Consider the following 25195-nt stretch of genomic DNA (forward strand, 5'->3'; position numbering starts at 1 on the left):
ATAATAATAATAATAATAATAATAATAATAATAATAATAATAATAATAATAATAATAATAATAATAATAATAATAATAAATAAATAAATAAAACAGTCCACAAGTATCCTCATTCCAAACACGTTCACTTTCATTTTCATCACTTGGCACATGTTCACATTATTTATTGACTGTATCGAAGAATATCAAATATATTTTGAATTTAACTGAAGATATGAAATAATACAATTTATAATATACAGTAAAATACAATGACTTAAATCTTATTGTATAGACAAGGTCATCAAATCAGTCTGTCAACTACGTTGCCTGTAGAGATTTTTAATGTCCAGCAGGTGTCAGTATTCAGTGACACAGTATCGACACCGTATCAATACAGTTTTGCTACGGGTAGAAACGCTACATGACGCCTCATTTACCCATCACTAGCAACGAGAGAGGACACCTACCACCAGGAAACCAAAGCAGCATGCACCACACTTTACGATTTGTCGCTGGTTTACAGCCAGAACCCACGGGACTCGAGCCACACAGTGGGAGCACGAGGTGGACATGTTTCCGATTGAATGCGACAGCTTTTTTTATACCACGCCCACTTTACCAACAGGAACGTATCTCCTGGGGCCTCATGTATAAACCTGCGAACGCACAAAGCTGTGCGGCAGCAAAGCAAATGTTTTCTGTTAACAATATCAAACTTCAAAGCATCAAAATAAATACACTGAAATCTGACTACATTCAGTTATTTAGACCAAGAAGCATCAAACCCTATGTTTTTTTTAATGATTTTAATATTAAGCGATGAAACTGAACCGCATTTATCCTCAGACAATAACCTAATACTCACACAAAATAAAGAAAATAAAAATAAAAGGATGTGAAAACCTCGCTCCAATGTAAATAGTACTTTTCCTCAGTTTTTGTCTCATAAAGATGTAACTTTATGAGGCAAAATGCGTTGGTCTGTGCGCCAAAGTACCTGAAATGGATCTATGGGGAAATTTTATTCTGACTAAAAAAGAAAACGAGGTTGGATCAGCAAATTAACTCCAAACAGGTCAGGTTTGATTATTTTTAAGGTGATTAAGGTGTGTATACAATCACATGTATATTATACAGTAAGTAGCTGCGCAAACGTGCGCCGTGTAATTGTGGAGCGCTTTGGCTCTGATGGAGAACATCGTCAGTGGAAGGATTCAGAGGGAACGTGTGTACAGAGATCATATTGATCTGTTGGGAAATGTTGATGATGGTTTATTAGTGTTTAGATTAATCCAGACTGATCATCCTGAAGCTCTGAGCAAAACTTAAAGGAGGAGCCGTGCGGTACCGGTACCGTTCCAGCTGCAGTTATCCTTCAGTCGAGCCAGGCCCGCTTTATGAATGCGCCTTTATGGACATGAAGCATCTCGATTCTGTAAATGTACAACTTATGCACATTATTTCACTATTTAGAATAAATGTCCACCTTCCCACTCAAAGAGCTTTCTGACTCGCTGCCTGTCTTTAAATCCCGACTGAACTGTTCAAACAGGCAATTTGCACGCTCTCTTCATTTTCTTTTTTTATTTTGATTTTTTTCCCTTTAAAATGTATTATTTTTATTTTTGTGTGGTAACCTTTTGTGCCCTGAAAGTACCTTTTAAATAATAATAATAATAATTACTATTATTATAATAATAATAATAATTATTATTATTATTATTATTATTATAAATACTGCTACAAACAAGGACGTTGCCATGGTTATTGCTCTACTTGGTGGCAGATTTCCGGATATTTATACTAATTTACATATGTATTTATGGGTGGCGACAGGGAGGACCAGCAGCTGCGCTTCATTTCCCGCAAGTTGAGATGTATAAAGGAAAGGTGTGCTACGGTGGCCGACAGGTGCAAATGCGCAGCAAAAGAGAAAACATGCAAACAAAAATGAAGACACCCCCGAATGAAACGCAGCAAACAAAAAGAGAGACGCAAACACCCCCGAATGAAATGCAGCAAACAAAAAGAGAGACGCAAACAACCCTGAATGAAATGCAGCAAACAAAAAGAGAGACGCAAACACCCCCGAATGAAATGCAGCAAACAAAGTGTTGAAAACGGAAGTGCTCCAGACCACTAGGGGGAGTCAAAGAAAATAGTATTCATTTCTATGGGACCAGATGCAAGATTCTTCTTCTTCTTCTTCTTGGTATTTATTGGCGGTTGGCAACAAACTTACAGTAGCATTACCGCCACTTACCAGTATGGAGTGTGGTTCGAGATGGTCTATAAACTTTCACTTTCTACCTTTTCCCTCCATTAACTCCTGATTAAACATACCCCCACACATACACACCTGCTTATATTATCCAACTTGCTTATAACTTTATATACCCCTCTTTGATATTCTTTACACATTCACACCCAACTTGCTCTATACTCATACCCTATGAAATAGCTTTGTTTTTTTTAAGATACCGAATAATTATTTGAATATGTCTACTCCCGAAATCTCTCCTCAAAAATTCTATTAAATTAAACCTTTCTTTAATACCTACACACTCTCTCAGCATGCATCTTCTCTCTTCTTCATACTTACAACACTCTAAAATAACATGCTCTATTGTTTCAGACTTCTCACAATAATCACACTTTCCAGATGCAAGATTCAGAGATACCTTTACTTTCTTTCAAATTTCTTTCTCTGAATCTTGCATCTGGTCCCATAGAAATGAATACTATTTTCTTTGACTCCCCCTAGTGGTCTGGAGCACTTCCGTTTTCAACACTTTTTGTTTGCTGCATTTCATTCGGGGGTGTTTGCGTCTCTCTTTTTGTTTGCTGCATTTCATTCGGGGGTGTTTGCGTCTCTCTTTTTGTTTGCTGCATTTCATTCGGGGGTGTTTGCGTCTCTCTTTTTGTTTGCTGCATTTCATTCGGGGGTGTCTTCTTTTTTGTTTGCATGTTTTCTCTTTTGCTGCGCATTTGCACCTGTCGGCCACCGTAGTGTGCAGGTATGTGCGTACATCCGGATTGTTTTGTGCACCGCACTTTTCTAAATTTGTCCGTACGCCAAATTTTAGTGTGAAAACTGCACACTCTTTTATGCATGAGGCCCCAGGAAACTATTTGTATGGAAATGTGTATTTCTATACCACTACATATGCATGTAGCTATAAAAGTAGCTGCGCAAAGGTGAGCTGTGTAATTGTGGAGCGCTTTGGCTCTGATCGAGAACATCGTCAATGGAAGGATTCAGAGGGAACGTGTGTACAGAGATCATATTGATCTGCTGGGAATTATTATATTTAGACTGCTCGGACTGATCACCTTGGAGCTCTGAGCGAACCTTAAAGAAGGAGCCGTGTTACCGGTACCGGTCCAGCTGCACTCTTCCTTCAGTCAAGCCGCCCGCTTTGTGAATGCGCCTTTCTGGACAGAAAGCATCTTTATTTTGTAAACGTACAATTAATGCACATGATTTCTCTATACAGAATCAACGTCTAATAAAGTATTTATTACAAAAATGTTGGTCTTTCATTATCAGTGGTTTCAATGCTTAGATTTCTACCTTGTGTTTTCTTTAGGCATTAATCTACCGTGACCTCCCGCTTCTTCTTCAAGCTCTAGTACAGGGAAGCCCAAAGTCGGTTCTGACAGGTTTTCTGTTTATCTGTGCTACCCGTAAATCCGTCCTACCTTGTGGTAATGCGCATGCGCACATCTGCTTACTCAGCAGATTTCTTATAAATACGTCCTACCTGTGGAACATTTGTTTCGTGTGTTTTATTTAATTGCAGATTATGGTAAGCTTTATTTAATTTATTTTATACCTGACTTTCATTAAGCTGCTGTATTGCTTCATGTCTTTACTTTACATGACAGGCAGCTTATAAATAAATGGCTTCAGGCACGTGCGAGGAAAGGGGAGGGGTGGGGGAAGGGGTCCCTACCCCTTTTATCCTTGATGCCCCTAGTGCCCTTTTAGAGGGTTTTTTTTTTAGAAGATTTTTTTTTTAATTTTTAAAATCTATATTTAAATATTTTTAAGCTTTTTTCTTAGTCTCTTGTGAAATTATATCATTAAAGGTAAATTAATCACAAAATTGACAACTACGAAAGATTGATACTTTAGCTAGCCAACATTACCAACAGTGTTAATATAAATTAGTTCAATGTTTTATGAGCAGTTTAATGCTCAAGACATCTTGGTGACCCAAAGTGGGACATCCTGCTTATTTGGTTTTTTTTTTATTCTCAATATCCACGTCGATGTGAAGGTCAATTCCATAAAACTTAGCAAGGATTTGGTTTCAATTTAAAATGTCTTTGTCCTTTCTACATACCTTTTCATTGTAAGGTATGTAGAACAAGTTATATGCAGTTTGTGTATACTCTTTACCTTCGGTACCATTTTGGTCCCAATGACTTCCATTCTAACCATGTATCAATCAATAATGTTTTTAAACACATTCTAATGGTAAAATAATCAGCCTTGCCTAAAGATAAACAATAAAATTGAGCATGTTCAGAAGCTCACAGTTCTTGGAAAAATTTAACTGGTCTTAGTTCATGAACTACACAGCTCAAGTTACAGAGATTTGACCGACTACCAGGACTTTAGTTTGAAGCAACCTAGAACAGGTCATTACTACTGGTTAGCTAAAAAAAGAAAAAGCACAAGTACAGAGGAACATAAGATCAAGGACATTTTCTACATTTAATTAGTTTATTTATTACAAACAATAATCATGCAGTGTTTCTTATTTATTAGCTCATTGTTCAAATGTTTGATTACATTTTAATTGAAAACTTGTAAATTGGAATCTTTTCCTTGGAGCAAAAACATTTGATGTGTTGTAGTTTGAAAGAAGATTTTGTGCTACAGACACGTTCTGAATAACCAAAAAAGCTGTGAAATTGTACATTTTCGAAGACTACAGTTCAATTCTATAGATAATTAATTTCTCAGAGCAACAGGCATTAAACGTATACGGCCTGTGTCCAGCTGTCACAGACTATCAGCTAGGAGGAATGACAATTTTAGCAGTACTGACATGCTTATTTACTGATCTAACCAGCTGCACAAAAATATATATATGAGAAAGTAACAAGTAAATAAAACAAAGGAAAATACAATAACATGAAAGACTGAGTGATTTAATTCTCCTCTACATCTCTGTTTATTTCTGGCCTACCTGATGCTTCTCAGTGAGTGGGTGTGCAGATGCATGTCACAATATGATAGTGATACATTTACATGGCTCCCTGAAATGTAACAGAGGGCAAACTTTACTGGTTTCAAAGAACCAATCCCTCGTATGCAGGTCCCTCGGACTCGGGAGACTCTCTCTGCAGACGGAGATGCTCCAGCGTGTTGTTGAAATGTTTGTTGATCTGCTCCGTTTCTTCACTTGCCTCCAGGTTAGGAAGATCTTCTCTGATCTTTTGGATCAACTGATTTAGTACCTGGAGAGTCACCTGGATCGAGAGGAACAACATTAGTATTTCATTGAACACAGGAGGTTTGAATTGTTTCCAGGTTCACATGATTTAAGCTGTTCAGTAGAAGCATGCTGGAGTTCAGAAAACTGAAACCCAAACCTGACTGGCTGCAACAAAATATCAACCGTTAATGGTGTGAAGTTCCTCAAGTTGCTCTACACACCTGCTCAGCTAACAGTGATAACTGAATGACAACAAACCACATCCAGAAGCAATCAAGAAAGGGATTAAAATTGTTTCCAATATGTATTCAGAAGAAGACAGCAACTCAACATAGTTTCTGATTTTAGAGTCTATTCAGCATGCCAAAAAAAATTAACTAAAACCATCTTATTTCTAGAAGGCGTCTCTCTGACACTCTCTAGTAACAGAGAATGTAGAAATGCCCCATTAATTGTCCCCTAAACTGAAACAGCACCTCACTGTGCAACCGTGCAGCTGAAGCATTGGACACTGAAAAAGCATAGACTATTTACGATGCTGCTTTTACAATTTCAGTTTGGCACAGACAATCAATGCTGGAAGCCAACAAACACACACACACACGCCTGTGTGACTATCTTTGTGGGGACTTTCCAATGACTTCCATTCATTTCTACAGCCTAAACCTTACCCTTATCCTAACCCTAACCATTACATACCTAACCCTAACCAAAACTCAATTCACACCTTGGTCCTAAATGTAACCCCTGACCCAAAAACAGTGTTTTTGGATCAGCGTTTTCTGGATTCCCCAAGGAGCAAAGGGTCCCCACAATATAGTATGTGTTAGGAAAACGGTCCCCACAAGGTATTACAAAAGCAAGCACACACACACACACGCACACACACACACACACACACACGCACACACACGCGCACACACGCGCACACACACACACACACACACACACACACACACACACACACACACACACACACACACACACACACACACACACACACACACACACACACACACACACACACACACACACACACACACACACACACACACACACACACACACACAGGATTGCAGTAAGGTACTCCACCTATAACACCACGGTGTGCAAGAAAACTGATTCTTCTTGTTGGAAGGTTAAAACCTTAACCTTAAAGATTGATTAGCTCAAATTACTTGTAGACCAAGACTATTAACGTCAACGAATCACAATGGTTGATGTCACTGACAGTTACACGTCCATTTCTCCCCCCTCTCAACCCTCACCTCTTCTGTCAGTTTCATAAGCAGCAGGAAAAAACAAGGCCAGAGGTTCAAATATTTCTACAAATGTATCTTCAACAGCTGACTGGACCACATTTTTTTTTATCTACCTGCTGTGATTAGGAATATTAATTGTAGTCTCTCTTAGTTTTTATGGAATTAAAAGCTGAACTAAAATTGACAAAAAGAAGTCTGGCATATGCTGCAGAGTTCTCCAGATGCTTTAGTGTGAGTGTCAAAATAGCGTCACTGGTACTACGTCTCCTAGCGTAAGCAAATTGAAAGGGATCCAGAAATGGCTGCACTTCCACTTGTAGTAGCTCCAACATGAGTTTCTCAAATGACTTATTTACAATAGAAGTGAGCGCTACTGGGCGATAATCATTATCAGTTTGAGGACATGCAATTTTTGGAACTGGAATGGCAATTGATTTCTTCCAAATATCTGGAACCCAATGAATGTCTATAGAGATCTGAAAAAGTTTAAGCCAAATTGGAGAAAGTTCCTCTGCAAAGTTCTTGAAAAGGAAAGCAGACATATTGTTTGGGCCAGTTGCTTTTCGTGTGTTTAAACCCTTGAAGACCCTAAGTACTGACTGTAAGTATTCTCCCTTGATATAAATCTATAAACAGAAGAAAGATCTGTCAAGATGCAAGAGAGTTTAAGCAAATTGCTCTTTTTTATTGGTGAATAATTACATAGTTGCCGCTGTTAATTTCATTTATTTTGTTTGCCAAAATGTAACAAACCATGACTCATATACTTTATATATGACACATATGAAATATGTCATCCTATTTGATGATTATGTTCAAACAAACAAGGCAAATTAGTCCCTTTTTTGTCATTTATGAAAGGTTTAAAAATTACAGCAGCTGCAGTGCGTTACAGCAAAGGGAAATACAGTAAGCTGATAACAGTTGTAAAACAACTTTAAACCATTTATATTCATGTTGTTCTCGCTTTCTGTGTCGGCATGCAGACCCGTTGACATGACAACCGACACAACATCTTCGTTGTCCAGAATGCCCTGCACTGTAGCTAACTTCCTGCTTTTGGAACGTTGCATTCTCATTGCCTTCCAACCGTTTCAGAGTTTGCTTCAACTGGACCGAGACCGAGGTGGTTAGGCGGAGTGGAGTTCGCTTTTTTAGTCCGTTTTGGAATTCAAATTTGCATTCTCACCTCCCAAACGAATCAGACTTTCTAGACAAGTTGATTAGAGTCTGAATCAGGTCTCTAATCCTAGGCTGGTGTGAATGCACCCTCAGTTCTTCATAGCTATGGAGAAGGACTTTTACTTTTAAACCAGATTTTTTAGCAGTTCAGCGGCAGCTCCATTTAATCTTCAACTCCAGATTTACACAGAGTTCCTGCTGAAGCCATAGTAATTATTTCCCACTTTCACATGGTCTACATGTAGAAGAACAAGAGACCTTCAACTAATTTAAGATTGAGTTTCAAAGTCAAAAATCACTTTTGTCTCAAACTGCTGAAAAGAAAAAGCAAACTGCCACACAGCAAACTGCTGAAATTAATGGGAATGCAAAAATCAAGATGCAACGGAAGAGGCAAATATGGACAAGTAAGGACAGATATTTGCAGAAAAGATGCAAAGGCTAGTTACCACAGAAGTCTAGAAGTACGAAGACATGAAAATAAAAAATAAAAATTTCTGAGCTAAAGAATAAAGGTAAATTATTACAGAAACTTCAGAAAAAAAATTCTGAAGTTTCTGTAATAATTTATAATTTAATTCATCTTTAAAATTTAAGGGACGACTTAAGAATCCTAGTCTAACTGTTCCACAGAAAAAGAAACAACTATCTAGTTCACCACTTTCACTCAGCTATAACTATGTAATTATTTCATTGCATTTATTGGAAGAGTAATTTTGTTGCAAAACTAAAGACAACACAAATGACAGAAAAATCAATACTGTTAGGAGACAAATATTCAGGAAATAAATTTGTGGTCAGTGCAAAATGACAGTAAGAGAAAATGCAAACAAAATGTTATGTCCTCCCAGCAGAGCCAACAGGAAATATTTCATAAAAGGCAAAAAAAAAGAAGAGGAAATTTATAGAAGAAAGCCTACCGCATCATTTTCCCTCTCATAAAAGCAGATGTATCTGTTGAGGATTTCAATGAAAAGCTGGACTTGCAATGATGAATCCATGCACTGGTTGGCAATCTTCAGGGCTTTCTTTAGACATTCCATCACCCGTTTCCCATCACGTATCTAAAGAAAAAGGTAATCAACACAAGTGAATAGGGACCAAAGCACAGGTATGACAGGCAATATTTATACCTGGTATATTGGTTTAAATGTTTGCTACATGTGACAATTCCATGACAAAACTGTTCAAATATTCTGCTGATAGGCAACCACTTGAGTGACAAACAATAAGATAGACACTTTATTTTATAAATTTTGTACAAGAGAATGTTCACTAACTGAGGCTGTTCAGCGTTGTGATTTTGAAATCTTTGTTGAGGTAGTTAATATCGGTGGATAAGAATGGCGTCACATGCAAGTATTCACCGATCACAATCTCGCAAATTAAGGAAGTCTGGGACAATTTATCGATGCACCCCTACCATCATTATTTTTTACACATTTGATTTATATTCTAAAAGAATCCTAACACTATGAATTCTTAGGATTCTAGAAGAATCCTAAGAAATCTTATGATTCTAGAATTCCAGGATTCCAAAAATGACATCACTAGGGGTTAGTTAGTTAAGCAAAATGCATATAATTTCTGGAATTTTACGATTTGAATTTGGATTTTAACTTGATAAGATGAAAGTTATTCACAAAGCAACTTAGGCCTAGCGAGAGCTCCTAAAGTGACAAAATTTTAGGAGTAGTGAGGAGGACTTTTAGAGAGCCTAAAGGCCCCCACATACTCGGGTGTACTTCAGTCCACAGAGGTCTGTGCATACTCTACGCAAACTCTACTTGGACTTGAAGCGGACGTCTGCTGGCCATTCCTGGGCAAAGATACATTTTTATGACTGCATACACGTTGTGGTGTCGCACATTAAACTACCTGGTGGAAACAGTGTTAACATCAAGCTGACACCGAGCTGATAAGGTTGAGAATAGGGGTGAGTTGAGGCTTCCCAGATGGAGAAGAAACATAGTTAGGTGCCCAAATACCCCATCAAACTTGCTAGTTCTCATTAGGATTGTGTGAAATAAAGGAATTTGTCACAAGAGAATTTTAGGTAATCAGAGTCCGTGCGGTTCATGGAGTGCACACAATACACCCGAATATGTGGGGGCCTGAAGATGGTGGGAAAACCATCAAAAAGAAATATTCTATAAAAAGGATAGAGTTCTGTCAACAGCAGGCTCTGCGCCTGTCTTGTTTGGTTTCAAATCTTTTCTTTCCCACTTTATGTTGGTCATTCTATACAAGCAAGTAATTGCGGTAAATTACTGACAGCTGAGGGTCCACATTACTATCAATAGACAACTCGTAAAATGTCCAGCATGACAAAAAGTCCTGACCAATCACAATAATGACACAGAAATAAAAAAAGATGCATTGAAAAATGTTGATGCTGTGTGGCAATTCAATTTTGCATACTTTCAACATCATACCACGCATTTCTTAATTCTGATGGGACTGTAGGATTGGTTAATTTCTATTGATTGCCTAGTGGCAGCGTATTTGTTTGTTTTTTAAATCTTGTTTCATGTTTTCAGGGTCAACCACACCTTCTCACTAAGTTAGGAATTTATGTCCACTCCATGCTCAATTGCTCTTAGCAGCAGGCTGAATAACTCTTAGGCTCAGAAAGAATTTTTAGGCTAAGATGTGAGCTCTCCTAGACAAATCTGAGAATCTTTGAGAACATGGGCCCAGTTTTGGTTGCAAAATCTTAGACGTTCTTGATTAGAATTCAGCCTTTTTTAAAACTTTGTCTTCTGTGTTGAAAGGAAATGTAGGGATAAGCTGAATTGTTGAAGTTAACATTCAGCCCAGAACCAAGCTGAAAATCACACACACAAAACAGATCTATCAAGATATTTTCTGTGGAATTAGCAGGCATAAAATGAGACACACCTCTTCGCCATTTTTGTCAGTGCTGCGACCTGACCAAAAGAGATGGGCACATATGCTGACGGCTCGGCACTGGTCAGGCTTCTTTAAAAGTTTGGAAGCAGCCAGAGCACATTGAGTCCTCAAAGGCTCGTGATTTTCCTCACTGAAACATCTCATTCGTTCAAAGGTGCCGATGATCAGAGTAATGGCTGCCAGCTGGGCTTTGGAGTCACTAATCTCATCCTCATACAAAGAAAAGGCCTAAAGAGATGGAAACATTAGGAGGAAGTACAACATTCCGACTCATGTCGATCTCACAAATATGATTTTCTGCCTGACCCAGCTCCTGTTGTTTTAGCACAAGAGACAAACATTTACTCTACCTGTGACATGAACTCGTATGCCACTGTTTCATGATTCTCAAAACCAATTTCACCAGCAGCCAGCGCTCCCTGCAGGAACAGTCGCAGAGGCAACTCAGAAAGCTCAGCCTTGATAAGTGCACTGATAGTCTGGTGGGCAAAGGAAAAGATCTTCTGGCACTTCTTTTCCCACTTATCGTCCTAAAAATGGAAACATTTCAGTATTTCAATACCAACAAATAGTGTAGCAGGTGGGATGGTGGAAAATAAAAGTACGCTGACCACTGATGAGTTGGCTTTGTATCGAAAGGCCAGCTGATAGGCAGCAAACACCAGAGGAGGCAAGGTGTAGCGGATCCTCTGGTTTCCTCCAGCACCAAAATGTTTCCGGGCGGTATTAAGAATCTAAAACCCAAAAACAACATTACAGCCAGCAAATGCATCACTGTCATCTTCATTGTCAGTGAACACCACACACCTCCCTCTAACACACTAAAACCCTTTGTAAAGTACAATACTATTTGCTCTTAAAACAGCATTTGGCAACAGGCCTCTGGTATGAAAATATTTCCATAACAGGTAGCTCACTACAGTACGACACACTATTAGAATTTACCATTCCCCTACAACAAAGTTTAAGGGAAGAACCTACAAGATACTGCTGATCAGGATCTTCAGAGTGGAAAAGATGAATGAAGCGGCCAACAAGACTCTGCTCCTCGGCGAAATCCTCAGGGTCAGGATCATCAGCTGGCTGGTCTGGCTGGTCTTGTATCAGTGTGGAAACCAAGCTTAAGATCGAGTCCACCTACATATACATTGAATTAGTATTTAGGAATATCCAATCATTTAAAAATATGTATAATACAGTATGAATTAGTTGTATTCAGCAGTTGGTTTGAAAAATGAAGTGTGTTTGGTATGGACATCACACCAAAAATAACACTATTAGTGCACAAACTTATTAGTGCCAATTTTCTTAATTTTGGGTCATCAGCCGATATTATCTACCTTGGCAAAGGTCTAAATATCAACCACTGTCCTCTTTTGCTCTGCTCTGAGAGAGGTTTGACTGATAGACCAGCTGATCAGGTCATGGCTACACATTTGCATTTAACAATAGTTACTTCACTGTTCCAACTCAGTGACTTTCTTGCAATATTTGGTAACATTTCAGACAAACAAATTATCGGTCAAAATCAAAATTGGCAGATCAGACTCCCAAGATTGGTAATTGGCGATCAGCCTCCACCCAATATATACAACTTCATAGTATACATAGTATGCTTAGCTTACAGTGCCAACTTCCTAAGTGGGCACTGTAAGCTAAGATGAGGTTGGGCAGCCTCAACACCATTATCTCACATCTCATAGCCTCATTAATAAAAACTATCAGCACTGGAGTACCTCAGAGATGTGTTCTCTCTTCAGTGATCTTCTCTGTTTAGAAATGTCTACCATGGTAGACCCATCTGTGAAAATCTCTGAAACTAAACTTAACATAAGAGACCACCGACACCCGTGTCTGATCCTGTAAACAAGTCCGTGCATAGAAGTCAAGGTTGATTAGCTGGTACACCTGGAGCTTAACTCGTTTAAGACTGTGCAAATGACAACTGACTAGCAGGGGAAACCCCCCACACACCTTCCTCTTTGTATACTAAGCAACACAGTCTATTGTGCTGCTCTTCAGAGTCTTGGGATACACCTTTCCTTGGAACCTGAGCTAATCCTCACATATCTTTGTTTGGAAGAAAGCCCAGTAAAAACTGTGTTCTCTGTAGTAACTTAAGAAGTAGAACCTGCCACAGGAGTTGCTGGTCATCTTCGCGGCCATTATTAAGTCTGTTCTGTGTTTGTCAATCACTGTGTGGGTTGGCTCAGCCACAAAAAAGGACAGGATTAGACTGCAGAGTGGATCAGGGCTAGCCCTCCCTACAACCAGGAGTTGTGCAGGTCTAGGGGTCAAGAAAAGGGTAGATAAATCTCTGCAGTCCCCACACAAACAGGACACAGACTGTTCAGACTTCTGTCTGTACTACATAGTGCTATTTGAGAAAAACAATTGGAAGAAAGTCAACATTTTCCCCCCAAAGTTTCACTTTGATGAACAGATCTGCTGGACACGCTGTCATTTTTTATGAGCAATGAGAGCTCTTTTCATTTTTTTCTGCTCTTCTCATTTTTTTCTTCCCAGAAAAAAAATATATGTTTATACTTAAAATGTCTGTACATTGAGAGCTAAGTGGAACAGAAATCAGTGTCATCCTTTCTGTGAACAAACTTGGTCAATAAAGCTGATCTTGATTCTGATTTTGATTAGCTTCCTATAAGAAGAATTACAGGAGTATTTATGAATAAAATTTATAGTTATCACACACATCAATGGATGAAATATTGCTACAAGAAAGCTTTTATTGTGAGTTTAGGAAAAAGATAAGACTGCAGAAACTGAAGTATTTGTACAAACCTGTTCCTGTGAAACAATAATGGTGTTGGACTCCAGTGTGTTGCTCAGTACGTAACAACTCATGGTCTTGCGGGACTCAAAGTCAAAGTATTCAAAGAGAGGTGGGAAGTGCTTGAGTTGCAGCACCATCAGCACATTGTTGTAGGTATCCACTGGGATCTTCAAAAGACGGGTAAGTTCTTTGGACACAGCACTACTGGTTGCTATGCTACAGAATAAAAGAGGGTCAAAATAAGCAAACTAAAAACTGCCACTGCACATACATCAGTTCAGACTTATGCTTTTCTGAATTTGCAAAACTTACTGTTCCAAGTTGAGCTTGTTAAATATTTCTACCGTGCTTTCCAGAACTTTGTCCACATAGTCAACACGGTCAGGGTAGCACTTCATAGCCAAATTGATGAGAGAGACTTGTAAAGACACTATGTCCTCTGATGGCATGTCCTGGCGTGACTGAAGAAGACATAATTCTGCAGTATGTTAAATGTGTACCATACACTGTTATCCTTTGCTGTATTTTCTACAGTTAAATACCACAAAATGCCCAGTAAAACTACCATAAGACATCTTTACAAGTAGTTACTGTAATTTGCATTGCATTATGGGTATAGTACATAGTATTACAGTAACTTACTGTATGTTTTGAATTTGCAGTAATTTACTGTTTACACATTACAGTAGTGGTACTGTACTTATAATATACAGTAAGAATTATATTTGATTCCCAACGGTCATCATACACTGTTAGCCTTTGCCGTATTTATTACAGTTAAATACCACAAAATGCCCAGTAAAACTACCATAAATAGGGTGACCATATTTTCAGTTGGGAAAACCAGGACACGTTGTAGCGAGGGGGGCGGGGGGGGTCTGAAAGCGGGGAAACTCTTTTGTAAATAGTAGGTAAACATATATTTGCGCTTTCGTATGTTGTTGGCGTACTGACAGCCACGCTATCTATCTTCTGATTAAGAACAGGGCTGCCCGCACTGACGCGGCTCAGGGATTACGTCACACGCAGGGCCGTGCGAAGTGCCCTAGTGCCTGTAAATATAATGGTCCAATGAAGGTAATTTAAAAAACAGGACATTTCCTCACTTTCTAAAAAAAACCCGGGACGCCCGGGACAGGACGTGAAATACGGACATGTCCCGGGAAATACGGACGTTTGGTCACCATACCATAAGACATCTTTACAAGTAGTTACTGTAGTTTGCATTGCATTATGGGTAAAGTACATAGAATTACAGTAACTTACTGTATGTTTTGAATTTGCAGTAATTTACTGTTTACACATTACAGTAGTGGTACTGTACTTATAATATACAGTAAGAATTATATTTGATTTCCAACGGTCATCATAGCTGCTTCATCGTGGTTCCCTGTTTCTGTATTTTTACTCCTTTAGTGGTTAACATATTTTTAAGGCAGAAAGAGAGCATGTACTTTTGTTTTTCTCACATCCTAGCTAACATTAATATGCAGTTTATCTAGCTACGTCATCAAGCGTGGCTTCGCTTCCAACTGTTTTCTGATGACGTTTGTTTTAAACTCCGAAGCTTTTTCTCTCCAAGTGCAAGTGCAGCTCTGTCTCCGTGCTGTGGGCTCACACTGCTTCAGCTCTTCAAGACAGGTAAAAAACCACTTCTTAGAAAACTGTTTGAAGCCAAAACCTAGTCTGGAAATGTACATTTTAGATGGAGTTAACGTAACTTATAGCATCATGCTACAATGCTATAACTTAGCATTATAGCATGAGCTCGTTTGTTCTGGTTAGCCTGGTAACATAACGTTACCTTTACGTTACTAACTCTGGTGTTTTATATAACTGGCATATTGCAACGTTATAAGTTACGTGTCTGTAAATGAGGTGAAAGAAAGGAAAATATGATGGTGTTATTTTTTGAGCTGGTTCGGAATTAACGTTAGCTAAGGTGCTAATTTTACCGTTGAAGGTTTTAGCTTGACTTTTGCCGCTTAATCTTCCTCGGGCGGCTTTGGGTTGAGATGAGCTCAGTGCTGAGTGTCTGTTAGCATTGTTGTTACATCCTTTGTCGAACAATATAACCTTAACTGATAATTGATCCCCCCCCCTTTTCTTTATTTTACATGTAATGACTGTTCATTTGTTTAAACCATGATCTTGCAAATGTTAAAAGTGCAGATTAGCTACGTAGGTCAGCAAGGATGAATTTCTAACATTGTTCTTTTTTTTTCTTTTCTTCAGATGACTTTTTTTTTAACTCCCAAGCTTTTTCCCTCCAAGTGGCTGTGCAGTTCTGTCCTGCTGACTGCTAACATAGCTTCATCTCTTCAAAAGACAAGACAACAGGTAAAAAGACAGCTCTTCAAACATATTTGAAGCCACAAAATAGTCTGGAAATGTAGAGGAGCAGCTAACCTAATCTATAACTTTGAGCTTGCTACAGCTGGTTAGCCTGCTAAAGTACCATTACATCTCCAACATAGTGTATAAGAGTCTGTAAATGAGGACAAAGGTGAAAAACATTAAAGTAGTTTCTGTTATTTTTTGAGTTGGTTCAGCCACAGTGGCAGGTGGAAAAAAAAGTTAATTTCCAACCCTGGTTACACATAAGGACTGTTCACATGTTTAAACCATGCTCCTGTAAATTTAAAGTTAAGTCGGTACTAACAGGTGCAACTATGTACAGGTGTAAATTCTGCAGCATTTGTACTTCAGAATTTACAGAATTTTGTAGTCATGTGAAGAAACATCAACACACAGCTAATTATCGGTTTGCATGTGGAATAGAGCAATGTCCTGCTTCCTTCAGAACATTTTCTGCATTCAGGTCCCACATGCACAGGAGTCACCGCCATTGCAGAAGTCAGACTGAACACTTGTGGAATGTAATGCTTTAAAAAATGCATTTAGCCCCACAAACTGTCATTCACATCCGCTGTTTCAGAGTGGTAGCAGGATGTAGGGGTAAAATCTAGTCTAGTCTCCGGGATGAGGTTCTCAAAAACCTGTTGTAATCTGGGTGAACTGGCCCTTTAAATATAAATTACTACCAGTAATTCATATTTAAGAGAGTATTCCTTTTTTGTTTTAAAGGTATCTTCCACCAAGATGTCTGTTGAAATGGAAATGACCTTACCCACTACACCAAGGGTAATCATGCTTGGTAAGAGGAATATTTTCCATCGCTATAATTTTTTCGTAGCAATGTATGTAATTGTTATGGTAGTCTGTACTTTTACTCACTAGCGTTAGCCTGACAAGGGTTTGTCTATTTTAGGAAATAGCTTGATGTCTGCAACCCGGTGGATGGTCAGTATGGAGGAGAAGGTATTTTTCGAGCCTGAGCAACTACATGACTTTGCCAGCGTCCTTGCTGTCTTTTTTGGGTCATATTCTGTCTTCAATCTGGAGTATCAGGAGTCAGCATCCACCACGCTGGAGATGATACAATGGCAAGTACTCTACACCAAGCCATTTATGAATTAAATTTAATGACAGTTTGACTGATGATGAAGAACCATAGCTGATTGCTGTATTGTACGTCTTCATTAAAAAATACAATTAATATATTTTATTTCTGTTAAAAGATTCTTTGTGAGGATCAATCCAGATGTTGGTACCAAATGCACAGCCAAAGTCGATACAAGCCGCAAGACGGGAAGTCTTGTCAAGAGGAAAGTAGTCTGTGTCAACTCCCAGATCACCACCTTCCTCCAACGACTTGCTGAATTTGAATGGAGGACTTCCAACTAGGTAAGTATTTTACCAAATGTAAATGTTTATTATTTTGTTGTCTTTTCCTCCTATCTTGCATGCTCTGACTTTACTTTAGCCTTTTTAATATGATTTTAATGATTATTTATAAATGCCATGTGATTCCTACACAATAGCCCTTTAGAGTAGCCTGCATCTTTTCTGTGTCCGTGGTAAAAAGTGGATGTCGCTGCATCTCTTAATAAATCACAGAAATGTATAAGTGTGTAGTCGTTTAAGTGTGGTGTATTTTTATACTATGCAGTTTTCAGTTTATTAGACACACCTTTGCAGTAATCCGTCAGCACCAACAAAGTGACTAAAAAGATTGTTGTACTTTATCGTCCCCTTGGGGACATTTGTAGTACGCAATCTTTTGAATTACTGAAGACTGACTGACTGCTTTTGCCATAAACAATCCAAAAACCTGAAGTGAAGCCAGTCCTGCTCATTCTTTATGCAGCTTCTATTATCACTTCAGTCCAATTGATTTTTTTTAAACAAATTATCAACTTAATGCTGCTTTATGACAAAGATTTTATGCATGTGAACATTGTCACTTCAGCTTAATTTGTCAACTTCCTGTCGATATGAAAATGTAGATAACTTCCTGACCATCTCATGACCTCCCACATTGTCTGTCTTATTCTTTACAGTTCAGCTTCCACAAGATGGATCCCACTGATTTTGTTTGACGAATGGAATAAAAGTTCTTCTGATGTAGGAAATGTGTTCTATGGTTTTGTTGTTTTACAGCACATTATATTGTATTGTGACATTGTTTTTTATGACATTGCGAATATGTAAATGGATTTTATTTCTACAAATCTGCTGAAAATAAATACCTGTTATTCACAGTACTTGGACTAAAATTTCTTTTATGAAATTTTTTGGTTTATGGTAAAATATTCTTATCTTAAAGAAATGTAAACTTTAATTTACAGTAAAACTCTGACATTATGTTGTGAAACAAGTTTACAGTAGACCAGCTTTACTATAAAATACAATTACTGTATTATACTAGAAACTACATTTACAGTAATGCAGTTATAACTGTAAAGCACACTCAGTAAAAATTAACTGTGAAATATAACAGTAAAGGTACTGTAGAATGGTAATTACAGTAACTTACTGGCAACAGTGTTGCCAGTAAGAGTACTGTAGAATAGTAATTACAGTAACTTACTGGCAACACTGTTGCCAGTAAGGGTACTGTAGAATGGTAATTACAGTAACTTGCTGGCAACAGTGTTGCCAGTAAGTTACTGTAAAATTACAATAAAAGGTCTAACAGTGTACTGTTAAAACTCAGCTTGTTTTCTCTAGTCATGCACAAGATACATATATTTTTGCAGTTGTGTGTGTATGAATATAGGTATCTTACTTGAATAACAGTGGCCACTTGTTGAGAGAAAATGTCAAACAATTTGATTTCAGGTGGAATGCCTGGACCATCTTCTCTATGAGCGAATAGAGCAAGTCTGAAAGAGGAAACAGCACATATTATATATAGCATGTAAAATCTACTTTAGATTGTTCTGTGTGTGACTGTAAAAAGATGTTTAGCAATTGAAGTAAAAGTTCCTACATACTTTATTGAAAGTGTTCTCAGTGACAAATGTGTGATAAAAATTGCATCATTTTGCTCAAAGAGAGGAATCCACCTCCACTTCTCAACATCAGGTCAAACTATTTTGACAGAGATCAGTACACAAAATGTTGTGTGATAGGTCAGAAGTTGGTTGCCATTTTTGATGCAGAAATGACCTCAATTAGTTCATTTCCACTATCTGGGTTTTGTAACTGCAGGTGAAATGCTTACTGACTTAAAGTCATGTACTGTGGAAAATGAGAAGGAGGAGACTGTTTTCTTCCAGAGATGCTGCAAATAAAAGATCCATCCTGACTGTGGCTTTTTAGCTCAGTCACCACTCCACACTGTTACTGTAAATATTTCTACGGTGGTTTCCAGAACTTTTCATGTTATTCTAATTTTATGGCCAGTATATGTCCACTCCAATGCGAATAAGAGTATGAATAACACAGAAAACATGAAGAGAAGGTATGCTTAGATGTCTGCAATTACTTGCAAGCTAACTATGGACAGTTGTCATGATTTCAGTATACAGCCATTAAAAGATCATTTGTTACTGTGGAAGGCATAGAAATACAAAAACTACAAAATGTTTTCATCTATGGTGAAGAAAGTGCAAAACCTCTGGCTCTCCCATGTCGAGTTAAGTGAAAGTGTACCTGTCAATAAGTGCAATGATGATGTTCTTAACGTTGACATGTTGATGCAACTCAGCACAGGAACGCAGAAAAGGGTTCAGGGTCTGAAGATGGAACTCATCGGGAAAAACCTAGCAGAACCAGAGAGTTGGAGACACATTGAGGAAGAGCAGACTGTTGATTGACAGAGCTAACAAAATCAGTTACACAACTTGTTGGATAAATTGCATTATTAGTAATTATCAAATATTTGTTGTATCATGTAGCCTTGTAGTTACATTTAGATAATGTTTCTGTGTGTTAAATAACTTTGATTCTATCCTGAGACTGCCCTGGGAAATAGGGGTGACAGCTACTCTCAGCAGCTGTTGCCCTGCAGGACTTCCTACAAGACAGAGGTATTAATTGCTCCCAGCAGAGTTTTACAGGCCTGACAATAAACTCTGCTCTGTGCTTCTTTGTGATACAAAGCCGTTGCTTTGAAGCTATGCAATGTGTCTGGTTTCACACCGGGCCTGGAGCAAGAAAGATTTAGAGTATAGATAACATGTGTCTAGAAGTGAATGTTATTTAGCGCTGCAACCATGTGATGAATGCTTTGACCCCACCCCATAGGGTTGCAGCGCCCCTTGTGGCAGGTTCCTAAAGATCAATAAAATAGAGGGAGCGGGAGATGTGTTTCCAGAGTAGGTGGAGATTTGTAACTGGAAACATCTCTCTGTCTGCTCTCCTCGCGAGTATAAAAGAATCTAACTCTCTTGTCTTTCCTGTATTTGTTTAATTGTCTCTAATAGGTATTTAGACCTGACATTATTTGGTCCTTCGAGCCGGATGCCAAAATACCGGAAGGATTCCAGCGGGCATGGTGGACCCCGGTAAAGACCGTGCGCACGGCAAGTTTCCTAGTGGAAGCTTATCAGAACCTGTTCAAGGGCTGGCGCTCTGCCTGCCTGCTGGGATCTTACGGTTGACGGCTCTGAGGGGAAGACAGGAGAGGGTGAGTAGATTCTTGTTTAAAAGTGTGGCGAATGACTGCGGGTCATTGCGCGAATAAGAAAACCCTGGACATTCTAGACTCTAACAGGTAAAAATAAAACTGAATCCGTGAAGGGCGTCCGAAGTCCTTACGTAAAAATTTCGTGGAAAAGGCGCACGGAGCCTAGTATTAACCTGCAGTAAAATTTAATAAATTGGAAGATAAAAAATACAAATAATAAAATTTAATCAATTAGCCGATAAAAAATTAAAATAATAAAATTTCCTCAATTCGATATATAATAATAAACTTTAATCAATAATAAAAATATTTAAATCAGGCATTAAAATTGTAATTGGAACGGATGGCGGAGTCCGGCTGAGCAGGAGCTTAAATTCCGCAGCAACAAAACGTGTGATTGTGAGTGTGATTGGAGATATAAATACCACTTGGTGTTTTATCTCATATAAAAACAGTAGGGTTGTAACCAGCAAACCTGTCTTGGATGCAGAGGTAAGAACCCCCCACTCGAAAGAGTTGAAGCGGGGGTTACCACTACAGGTATTTTTAATTGCTGGCCTACTGAAAAGATCTCCAGTTTATAGGATTCCCTATGAGTCGGACAAACTGGGCTAAATTGTAAAAAAAAAACAAAAAAAATGGGGAAGAGTCTAAGTAAAATTAAGCCGACAGCCAGTTTAAAATCAAATGACTGGAAATATGTTGAAAATCAGGATCCGCATAAAATAAAACATTTAGATAAATGGATAACAAACTATAACTTTGACGGCCGTCTAAACTCACAGAAACTAACAGTACTGCAGGATGAAATAAAGCAAAAAACAAAGTCAAACCCAAAGAAAATGCGCAATGAAGGGTATGAGGATGTAAAATTTTGGTTGGAATTAGCACAAAAAAGAGAAGAGGAGGAAGAATCGTTTGATGAATACAGCCTGAGAATACATCAACATTACGTAGGATTGAAAACTGGGATTTTAGATGGATGCATTAACCACGCTATACACGTAGAAAAGGTCTCAAAAGAACAGACAAAGGTTTCAGGAGCCTTTTTCCCAGATGAGGAGCAAATATTATATCACGACAGGAGAGGAAGAGGAAGATTTAGGGGTAGAGGTCAGAACCCCAGAGGACAGAGAGGGAGAATGGGAAGAGGGAACTACAGACAAAATAATTACAGACAAAATAATTTCAAACAAAATTATTTAGGATGTTGGTGTTGTGGGAAGGAAGGACACATAGCCAGACATTGCCCAGAAAAAATACATAGATCAGTCAGCATGACTAGAATCAGAAAGTTTAGAGAGTGAAGAAGTCCAACTTAAATCTACAGGATTTATTATCTATGGACAGTGTAAGACCAGAAATAACACTTTTTATGCAGGGATGGCCTTATGTAGCTAGGATTAGTTTTGATTCCAACCACTGATGGGCACATAGCGGTTAACAGGCAGTCGAGCAGCAGGAGGGGGAGGGGAAGTAGCTGAAGTTACCAAATACCAAAATAACAAAACAGAAGGGGAGAAACAAGTAATACGAAAAGCAAACTTTAAGTGGTCTAAGAACTGGGGAGAAACTTTGGTGCAGGGAATTGCAGCTCCCACTGGGCTTTTCTCCCTCCCCCATGTTGCCCTTCAGAAGAGGCAAATAGTCAGCCACACACGACTGATCTTTATCCTATGATACAGTTAGCAAATCCAAATGTAGGGGAAGATGGAGCAGCGTCCACGATTCTGGTATATAGAACGTGGACCTCCCCGCATGTAACTCTGTTTTAAATAAACTAAAAAAAAAAATAAAAAAAAAAAACAAAAAAAAACCCCCAAAACACAGATGATGTCTTTTCTAGGGTTAACTAACTATTGTCGAGACTGGGTGCCTAATTCTGCAGTAATAGTGGTTCCTTTAAGCAAACTAATATATGGAAAAAAATTTTAAAAATGTCTTCCTCTTTGGAATGGACAGAGGCAGCAGAGACAGCACTAAGTGAAATAAAGCAGGCCCTAGTGTCAAGTGCTGCGCTCGCCTTACCAGACTATAAAAAACATTTTTTCCAGATGGTGGATTGCAAAGGTCAGTATATGACCTCGGTGCTAGTTCAGCAACATGGTGATAAAATGAGACCAATAGCATATTTTTCTTCCAAACTTGATAGTGTGGCGTGTACCCAGCCTCCCTGTGTGAGAGCAGTGATTGCTGCTTCTATGGCAGTAGAAGTTAGTGCTCCTATTGTACTGTTTCATCCGTTAACATTAAAAGTACCACATGCAGTTTCAGCACTATTATTACAAAAAAATATGATTTTTTATCGCCTGCGAGGCATCTCTCTTGTATGAGCACATTATTATCGCAACCTCGTCTGACTATTGAAAGATGCACGATTTTAAAATCCTGCAACTTTGTTACCTCTCCCAGATGATGGTACAAAGCATGATTGTCAGGCAGAACAAAATGCAAAGAGTAGAAATGATTTAAAAGATCTACCATTAGATCACGGTGAAATACTTTTTGTTGATGGTTCCTCAAAGAAAAATGTACAAGGGGAAACTCAAACCGGTTATACAGTAGTGACTGAAAAAATAGTGTTAAAAGCTAAAAAACTTCCCTCACACTACTCGGCTCAGGCTGCAGCATTGATAGCGCTAACCACCGCTTGTAAACTAATGAAAGATAAAGCAGTGACGATTACACCGATAGTCAATATGCGTTTGCAACAGTACACACGTTTGCACAGTACTGGCAAAATAGGGGTATGATAACTTCTACAGGAAAACCAGTAACTCGTGCAGACCTATTAAAAGATTCTATTTATGGATTTATTTTTTTTTAAGAACTTTTAATGTATTACAAAAGGTCACTTCATTAAAATGCCTACAGAAAGAAGAGAGGGCTGCAAATGAAATGAGGAAATGTGATTATTTTTGATGCTTAATACAGTTAATTTTAAAAGGTATATGGAACACTCTTATTTTGAATAGGTTTGTGTTAAGCATTTAAAACTAAACCAGAGGGGTAAGCATTCAGAGACGCAGGAACCAAATGCAGATTATGGGAGATCTCTCAATGGGACCCCCACTGTGAGGCTAGGCCACAGGCGAAGCCATAAAATTTGCATTTTCCTTGGGAGACAGAGACTTTAGATTTCTCAGGTATCTGTGAGGTCTTATCTCAGGTCGTTCTGTACTCAGAATGACCGTGGGAGCCACGGGGGGTCAGGGCCAGCTATCCGCTCTTTTGTTTCGGTAGAAGGCAGATGGCCCTTTGATCTTTGCGTAGATCAGGGGGAGTTTCCAGTTGGCCAACAAGGGGAACGCCTAGAATGCATAAATTATATAGAGAAACAGGCTCTAACTGTAAGAGGCATTGCTCAGATAACAACAAACTGCAGTATGCAACCGATTCTAGATAGTTTCACAATCGGTCTTTTTAAACTGACCAAAACTTTAGGATAGATAAAATATTATTACATCTACAGGACAGAATAAAATAGAAGTAATTCACTTGTTGACTAAGAAATTGATTGAATATAGAAAAAGTTTGCTACACTGTACAAATTTGTTGTTAAAGGATAATATTAAGTTTGAAATACCTTATGGGTTAATGGTAAAGATAATAAATCTAAAATATAAGGATTTAATTACATAAGGCAGGATTGTGCTTAGATTTAGTGAAACATTTTCTCTTTAGTGTAAATAGTTTAAGCAAGTAAATACTTAGTGAGCAAGGAATAATGTGGAAAATGTTAAATATAAGTTTTTTGCATCCAAACACTGATTTGCTGTTTTCCTTTAATATTACTTTATATATCGATTAGTGAGTAGTTTGGATTTTTTATTTTTGAGTTTTGTTTTCGTTGGTCTGACTTTTTGTTTAGCTATTTGCTGTGTATTCATTTAGTTCACTTTAAGTGTCAGTTCTTCTATATTTTGTTAAATATAACGAATTCATTTCTTTCTTTTGAGTTACCAGTTTCCTCTTGACCCGTTCAAAAAGGGGAGGGGAAATTTGGTTTTTATTTTAATTTCTTTCATTTGTAGATTTAGTGATATACTGACCAGTATTTGTTAGGGTTTTGTGTGTTTAATTGCCCCTTAGTGTGTGTTAATGGTCTGATCAGCCATTATCTAAGTTCCCCTCATGTCTTGTTAAGTCAGTTTGTGTTTGAGTTTGTTTTGTTAACAACTGAATTGTATTTGTTATGTTGATTTTAGTCTGGGCCCAATTTATCATCTTTGGATTTTCTTTGTAAACTATATTTTTGAATTTTCTTCAATGTCTCTCTGGCTGGTTAATGCAAAAAACCTTCACAGAGTCTTAATTGGTAAACACGCCTTGTCAAACACTAGTGAAAATTTTTGAGGAGTTTATAAAATGAATTATTTGACAATTATAAGAATACGATGAGATAAGGAGCTTTAAAACTGTAATGTAAAGTGTTTTGGGAAAATAGTAATCTTGAAGATAAAGCATGCTAACATTAATTGTTTTGTTTGTTTTGACGGGTTTTACCTTTTGGGAAAAAGGCAGCATTGAATTTGGTAGAATTTCCCAGGGAACATCATAAACCTGTTTTCTCAACATCGTTATTTAAAAGTAGTGGAAATGTGATGCGTTAGCAGATAATGCATCAACAGGGGGGAGA

The 25195-nt window shown here is 38.1% G+C and overlaps 1 protein-coding gene across 2 annotated transcripts in view; it reads right to left on the reverse strand.

Moving 5' to 3' along the window:
• Positions 1-4739: 4739 nt before the first annotated feature.
• Positions 4740-25195, reverse strand: part of vps35 (VPS35, retromer complex component) — a 48675-nt gene continuing 28219 nt past the window's right edge. For both annotated transcript variants that reach the window (XM_023332635.1, XM_023332634.1), the window contains 10 exons: positions 19581-19690; positions 18712-18808; positions 13893-14041; positions 13589-13796; positions 11771-11926; positions 11401-11523; positions 11140-11319; positions 10778-11017; positions 8797-8940; positions 4740-5466 (listed from right to left, as the gene is read on the reverse strand). In XM_023332635.1, the coding sequence (XP_023188403.1) occupies positions 5287-5466; positions 8797-8940; positions 10778-11017; positions 11140-11319; positions 11401-11523; positions 11771-11926; positions 13589-13796; positions 13893-14041; positions 18712-18808; positions 19581-19690 (1587 nt within the window). In that variant the 3' untranslated portion in view covers positions 4740-5286. The remainder of the gene's footprint in view (positions 5467-8796; positions 8941-10777; positions 11018-11139; positions 11320-11400; positions 11524-11770; positions 11927-13588; positions 13797-13892; positions 14042-18711; positions 18809-19580; positions 19691-25195) is intronic.

The sequence above is a fragment of the Xiphophorus maculatus genome, chromosome 4 (genome assembly GCF_002775205.1).
Source record: "Xiphophorus maculatus strain JP 163 A chromosome 4, X_maculatus-5.0-male, whole genome shotgun sequence".
In the NCBI taxonomy this organism is placed as follows: domain Eukaryota; kingdom Metazoa; phylum Chordata; class Actinopteri; order Cyprinodontiformes; family Poeciliidae; genus Xiphophorus; species Xiphophorus maculatus.